The following is a 7,026-nucleotide window of genomic DNA, read 5'->3' on the forward strand; positions in this document are numbered from 1 at the left end:
CATGGGTCTGTGGGTCAGAAGACCTCAGATGGTGATGAAGGTGGAGTGTGAACCCTGGCCTCTCAACGTCATCGTGGTTCCAGAATAAGTCACGAGTAGTCCGCGAAGCACCAGGTGGTGCCCTGTCCGGAGCCCGGTCCACGTGACCGAGAGAGAAAAGCCTGCGATTGCCCGCGGGTGGCACCCAGCGTCTCGGCGTCCGCTGTGGGGAATGGCTCAGAGCTGGAGGGCTGCGCCCTGCCGCCCGGCTCAGCGCCTCGCCCCCCACGGCTGGACCTCTGAGCAAGCCTGGTGCTCTGCCAGCAGTCATGGTGACCGGGTGACCCTTCCCGCTCTTAGGCAGCATCTGGAGACCTCTGNAATACCAGGTGCTGGGCCGACAGCAGTGAGCATCACAGACGCTAGTGGATTTTATATTCTGGTGTGGACTGGCCCTACTTCACGTGTGTTGAGATTAAATAAGTAACATGAGTAAAACCAGCAAAACAAAAAAAAAACAAAACTTTGGCCTGATTCAAATTTGCATCCTGGCTCTGGGACGTCAGGCACATACCTGTCCTCCAGCCGCAGACATGGCGGTGGGGACACACAGAGGCGTTGGCCGGCCCGCTCTCCTGCCCTCCGGTCCGCCTCCAGTGGGCTCCGCGCCTAGCAACGCCCCCTGGGGCCTGTCATCCTCACTGCGTGTCACAGACAAGCAGTCGCCTGCGGGGGGTCGGCCACCAGCTGCTCTGCCCGCCATGCTGGCACCAGACCCGGCCCGCAGCGTGGCCCCTCCCTCCCTGGCCGTGGTTTCTGTGCCACTTCTTTGTTGCCCGATCCTCCGAACTCCTGTTTGTCAGCAGGAGACTGAACCTGAACCTGAACCTTTCTCGTCACCTGGTAACTTTGAGCTTGATGACCGTCGTCCTGTCCATGTTCGCAGGCAATCCTGTGTCGGTTTAACGAGGAGAGCCAGAAGCACGCGGCCTTGAGCCTCAGCAAGGAGCACAACCCCACCCAGTACGAGGAGCGGATGAGAATCCAGAAGGCCGGCGGGAACGTCAGGTAACAGGGCCGGGGCTCCAGGCAGGACAGCCGCTCCCTCCTGCGGCGGGGTGGGGGTGGGGTTCTGGGGGCAGAACTTCCCGCGCGCAGGGCTGCAGCGAGGAGACCGAGGTCTGAGCCGGGGAAGCAGGAACGGAGGTGCTAGGGTCTCGCGCCATGCGCCCGGGAGCTTCCGTGAGCACTGTCGTTTGTCACAACAGAATAAGCTGCAGCACGACTCTCGAGAGGGGACATCTGACGTGGTGGAGACGGCGCCTCTGTGTGCAGCTCCGTCTCCCTCTCCACCCCTTCGACGGCCGCGTGCTGCCCGGGTTTAAATGTGCCGCTTCTGGGCGGCGGCTCCCCTCTCCCGTCTTCTCTGACCTCAGGAGAGGCCACCTTGAGGCCGCTGCACTAGGACTTTGGCCAGAGCGTTGGCTGGTTGGTCCTCCAGTGTGACCCTTAGCGCTTGATGTTCTGTGGCTGNTAACAGCTTCTGCCCGACTCCTCGAGGGCGTTTGGACTTTGACAGTCCCTGGCTGACAGGAAGGTCAGCCGTGTGGCGGTCACCCTGTCCCCAGTCCCCACGTAGCTGAGAGCGGCGTAGGTGCCTCGGAGATGTCGTTTGAGTGTGGCGTAGGACGAGCCCCACCCTCCGGGCCGGCAGCTCAGGGCGGCGGACCCGCGGTCTTTGCCTCCAAGTCCTCCCTCCCACCGGTGTTATTGAAACTTCCAAACCTTCGGAAAAAATGTAAAATAGTAAAACATTTCAAGATCTGCCACCTGGAATCGGTGGTGAACATTTTCACCGTGCGCGCGGCTGACCCGTTGGAAGGTTTGTTGCAGACGGAACACAGACCGCGCTGGCTGTCAGGGTCCCTCCTGGCTGAGCCCGGTCCCCCGTTCGTCCGCACCGTCAGCGTTCACGTCCACCCGGGCCCCTCACCCCTCCGTGAGGACGGTCGTGCGGGGCATCTGCGTCCCGAGCTCACGGCTGGCTTTCCCGTGGCGTGTCCTGTAGGCTGGAGTGCGGCACAGCCGGCCGCGCCATTTTCTGCAGTGCAGCCGCTCTTCTGGGCCCGTGCTCGTCGGCCGTGGCTCCTGCAGCGCGTGGGACACGCCCGGTGAAGNGGCGACCCAGCCCTGCCGTTCCGCCTCACGCCCGAGCCCCTTCCCGGCTTCTGTGCGCAGCTGCTGGCGCTCAGCGGGTCCGCGGGACCTGCCGCTGCGCCCAGTGTCGGGGAAGCAGGCCAGGGTCCCTGGGGGGCTCACGCCGCGGGCGGCCTCACGGTCAGCGCTCCGAGGGCGCCCCTCCCCGCAGCTCGTCACTCTGCTCCTGTGCACCTTGTGCCTCTCGCTCATTCCCACGGTTACACGCGTCAGGCCGGCAGGAGGCACCCGCCGGGAGGGTGACTGCGGCCACAGCGAGGGGCCGGGAGGACTGGGTTCTGGCTCCAAACAGCGGCCCAGGCCAGTGAGGGTGTCCCGCCACACGCAGCCTCTGCGGCCTGTGGCTCCATCGTTCGGGGAACCTGTGTGGGCCCCGTGAACGGCTCAGGCATTTGCCGCGCACCCCAGCTCCCCGGCGTGTCCCTCCTCTGGTCTCACAAGGGAGGGCAGAGGGCCTGGCGGTTTGCAGCTGCCCGAGGTTGCAGAGCGTGTCGGCCCCTCAGACTTGTTCTCAGGGCATCAAGTGGGGGGCCCTTTCCCCTGCTGATAAACATACAGGCCCATTTCTAGGTCACCTCCCTACCTCTGGATGCCTCAGTTGAAAATGGAACGGGTAGAGACGCCTGGGTGGCTCAGTCCAAAAAGTGTGTGACTCCTGATTTTGGCTCAGGTCATGATCTCACGTTCGTGGGTTCGAGCCCCACGTTGGGCTCTGTGCTGACAGCTCAGAGCCTGGAGCTGCTTCGGATTGTGTGTGTGTCTCTCTCTCTGCCCCTCCCCTGCTCATGCTGTCTCTTCCTCTCTCTCAAAGATAAGATAAAACATTAAAAAATAATTAAAAATGGAATGGGTAGAAGTTTAATGTGCAGAATACAATACAGTGTAAGAAAAGTCATGTTCACAGCCCACGTAAAGAAAATGGTGCTTCAGAATCTGGGACCAGCTCCCCGCAGGTACTTCCCAGTCGGTCAGGTTAAGTACAAAGTGTCTTTCCGCCGCCTCAGCTCTTAACCCCGGCTGCATGCCCAGATCGCCTGAGGGGCTTTGGGGTGTCTGCCCCAGACCTGTCCTGGCCCGCTTGGCTGCAGGCAAGTCAGCAGGGCGGGCTGGGGGCCGCCCCGTGCCAGCCAGAGGGTGTGCGGTGCCACCGGAGCACACGGACGTGTCCCGGTTCTCGGAGGCCAAGGCTGGCAGCGCGGGGGCGGTGCAGGCGCCGTGGGCTCACCTTCTTGCCTCCAAGGACCGTGGACCCACAGTCTGTCACACAGAGTCTGTTTCCCCGTTTTAGGGACGGACGTGTGTTGGGTGTGCTGGAGGTGTCGCGCTCCATCGGGGACGGGCAGTACAAGCGCTGTGGGGTCACCTCTGTGCCCGACATCAGACGCTGCCAGCTGACCCCCAATGACAGGTGAGTCGCCGTGCCAGAGGCACAGGCATGCGTGCCCATGGTCCCGACTTCAGTTGGCGTCATAAACCTAGGCTGCGTGGGGCAGCCCTGTCACGGGCACTGCCGGCGCCTGGCGGTGCTTTCTGCCCTCGTGGGCTCGCCAGTCCGGTAGGTGAGCGCATTTTGGGGGGGGGGGGCGGTCTGGCACCGGGTGCTCTGGGAGACTTGAACCCTGTCGCTGTTAGAGAGAGAAGGGCCTCCTGGCAGAGGGAAGGTGCACAGCCATTGCAGTGGGACAGCAAGACACACGGCCGGGCACGTGGCAGTAAGGGGGAGCGATGGAGGAATGACACCAGGGTGCTCGGGGTGGGTGGTGAGGGGTCCTGGGGTCCCTGCGGAGGAGTGTGAATCGTCGCGCAGGGGTGGCAGAGCCGGGCCTGGAGAGACGCCGCTAAGCTGCCTGAATCAAGGGGTCGAAGGGCGGGATGGGCGGCCCGGGAGGCTCAAGTGGAGCCCTGCGAGCGACCCTGCTCCCTCTGCCCTGCGAGAGCGCTTCCCCCCTCCCTCCCCCCAGCTTAGCCTGTCTCGGGCGGGCCGCCTGCCAACCTCAGGGTCTCGGGACGCTCCCTTCCACGGCCCCTTCGAGTAGTCGGACGAGTATTATTTTACCTGCATCGCCAAGCCGGTTTATAGTTTGCTGCTAAAACCCGTTTATATTTCTTCTTCCCCTTACAGGTTCATTTTGCTGGCCTGTGACGGCCTCTTCAAGGTCTTTACCCCAGAAGAAGCCGTCAACTTCATCTTGTCCTGCCTGGAGGTAAGAGAGTTCACCGGGCACCACCCGTTCGAGCAGCGCTTGGGCTCTAGCGACAGGGACGTCCCGGGGGGCTTCCTCCCCGCTGCCCGCCCAGCGCACTCGTCCCGGGTGAGCTCCACCCCGGGGCTCACCGGTCCCTTCGTCCTGCGGCCTCTCCTTGTGGAGGNGTAGGACGAGAAGATCCAGAGCCGGGAAGGGAGGCCCACGGCGGACGCGCGCTACGAGGCAGCCTGCAACAGGCTGGCCAGCAAGGCGGTGCAGCGCGGCTCGGCGGACAACGTCACGGTGATGCTGGTGCGGATAGGGCAGTGAGGGCGCGCGGGGGCGCGGGGCTGGCCTCGGAGGCCCGCTGCGCGTGCGCGCGTCGCGGGTGTGTCGTGTACTCCTGTGGGACCCCCGTGGTTGTAAATAAAGGTTTCGGTTTTTTTTCTAGTCTCTTGAGTTATTTTATTACCTTTGAGTGACTTGGCCCTTCAGAGGTCGCGTCTGCCCCCAGATGTGCCCTGGGTCTCTCCTTGGTAGAACCGTCGAGGCTTGTGGCTCGTGGATGGGCCCACAGTGGTGACCACGGCTTCTCGTCGTGTGCCGTCCGTAGTTTACGGGCGCCTCACCTGCGCTGCTTCACCCTCATTAACGCACCCGGTCAGGCAGCGGCACCTCCTAGCGGGGGACCGAGGGAGTGACCTGCGCGGACAGGCTGTGGGAGGCCTCCGGCTGTTTTCAGTTCTCTGGGCGAAGCAAGGCGGCAGAACACTGTGTGGCGGGGGTGCCGGGCTTAGCTGGGGGTGGACAGGTCCCCCCGAACGACATGGAACTCGGCTTTCTGATCCCACTGACGACGGGCGCAGTTGGGCCCCAGGACTCTGAAGTGCCGGCTCCCCCAGGTCTCCCATCTGGACCCCCCTGGGGGTGAAATGGGCACATTCAGGGTCCGAGCAGTCAGGCCAGCGGCCAGTGTCCAGGATGCACGTGCAGTTGGCCGTGCAGGGCTGAGGTCTGTCCGCGAGAATGCTTGAGAGGGGGACCCTTCTGGTGACGATGTTAAAAATGCAAATTAGCCTACTTGCAGCAATAAACAAATACTTCTCCATCCTTATGAATCCAAAAGAGCAGTCACGTGACTGCTGTCACTTTCAGTAAAGCAGCTCCCAGGCCTCAAGCCTCCGCCCTCTGTCTCCAGCTGATGTAAGTTTGCAAGGCCTTGCCTCAGGGCCTTCTTGGCTGAGGGCCGCTGCTCCGGCCCTGCCCCCAGAGGCGCCTTATCACCCCTTCCTCGCCCTTAGTGGAGCTGGTGTCTCCACACACACACCCCCCCCCCCCCCCCCCCCCCCGCCCCCGCCCCCCCCCCCCCCCCCGGCNTGCGTTCTGCGCACACCCCTCCCCTGGGAGTGTGGAGCCAGGCTCCTTGCTGGGGACCAGGACGTTGCGCGGTGGGGCGTCCCTGGAGACCGGGACCCAGCTACCCAGAGCCCAGAAACAGAACACTGGATGCAGTCAGCATCTTCACGTGGCACACTTGAGCCGGTCTGTGACTCTCTGGGAGGCCTCCCTGGCGAGCCCCCGCCCCTGCACTGTCCCCTTCAGGGGGCCCAGGCCCGCCCAGGGCAGGAGCCAGCCTCCACCTGGCCCCCAGACTTCCGCCATCCTTAGTGGGCCTGGCCCAAATGTTTCAGGTTCTTTATTTCCCGTCTGCGCTGTTTTTGTAACTGTGCATGGATGGCCCTGAAACAAGAATTCTTAGCACTGGAACCACGGCATGAAGTCAGTTATTTATATAAATACATCATCATACAATAAATACTTCAGCAGACAGCTGTGTAATACACTAGACTGAGAGGATGGAAGTTTCCAGGATAAAAGCTAACTTCTCTAAAACACCCGTGCCCGCCGGACGAAGAGGGAAATCCAGAGAAGGGTGTGGCCGCAGCGGCCCTTATCAAACAGTGACTCGAGGCGGGACCCAGGGCAGCGGCCCTTCCTGGTAGGGTGGGTACGAGTCCTACTGAGAATCGCACCAGGCCTGCCAAGGGCAGCGAGTGACTGGTTCACGGGTACCGTGCCCGGGCCCCACCCCCAGTCCCCGCGGGAGGGAGGTGCTGGGGTTCCGAGAGGGGACGCGAGCTGTGTGCTCTGGGAGCTCCGTCAGACATGGGACCGTCCCCATCCTGAAGCCAGCAGATGGTTCCAGTGACTGCAGCCGCCGCCCACTCCTCTGCAGGCCCAAACGCACGGCCCCCCGCACACCTGCGGCACCACGTCCCTGCGGCCGCCCTGCCCAGGGCTGCCGTGTAACTTCCTCGGCGACACCGTGGAAGAAACGCGCTACAGGTGGACAGCTGTGTCTCCTCATAGGACCCCCCGCCTCGCCTCCCGGTCCATCACAGCTACGGCACCGAGGTGAACTTGGGACCGTGCTTCCCCGAGACGAAGCAAGTACTCCTGGGCGCGGAGTCGCGCTAGAAACATTTGCCAAATAGCAGCCCAACAGGGCCCTCCTGATCTTGAAAGGCCTCCGGAGGTCACTGCTGGTGCCAGTTGGCACGTCCCCTCCCTGGGCTGCCGGTGGCTGGGCCGTCGCTGGGCTGAGCTGTGGTGCCCACGCGGGCAGTCCCAGCAGGCTTCCTCC

General features: G+C 63.1%; 1 protein-coding gene across 1 annotated transcript in view; it reads left to right on the plus strand.

The window, feature by feature from the left end:
- The window catches only part of ILKAP (ILK associated serine/threonine phosphatase), a 42,633-nt gene extending 37,801 nt beyond the window's left edge, over positions 1-4,832 (plus strand). Inside the window, exons 13-16 of the mRNA XM_077758354.1 lie at positions 926-1,047; positions 3,485-3,604; positions 4,319-4,400; positions 4,572-4,832. Of these exons, the coding sequence (XP_077614480.1) occupies positions 926-1,047; positions 3,485-3,604; positions 4,319-4,400; positions 4,572-4,712 (465 nt within the window). The 3' untranslated portion in view covers positions 4,713-4,832. The remainder of the gene's footprint in view (positions 1-925; positions 1,048-3,484; positions 3,605-4,318; positions 4,401-4,571) is intronic.
- Positions 4,833-7,026: the final 2,194 nt, after the last annotated feature.

The sequence above is a fragment of the Crocuta crocuta genome, unplaced genomic scaffold (genome assembly GCF_008692635.1).
Source record: "Crocuta crocuta isolate KB4526 unplaced genomic scaffold, BGI_CrCroc_1.0 scaffold290, whole genome shotgun sequence".
NCBI classification, from domain to species: domain Eukaryota; kingdom Metazoa; phylum Chordata; class Mammalia; order Carnivora; family Hyaenidae; genus Crocuta; species Crocuta crocuta.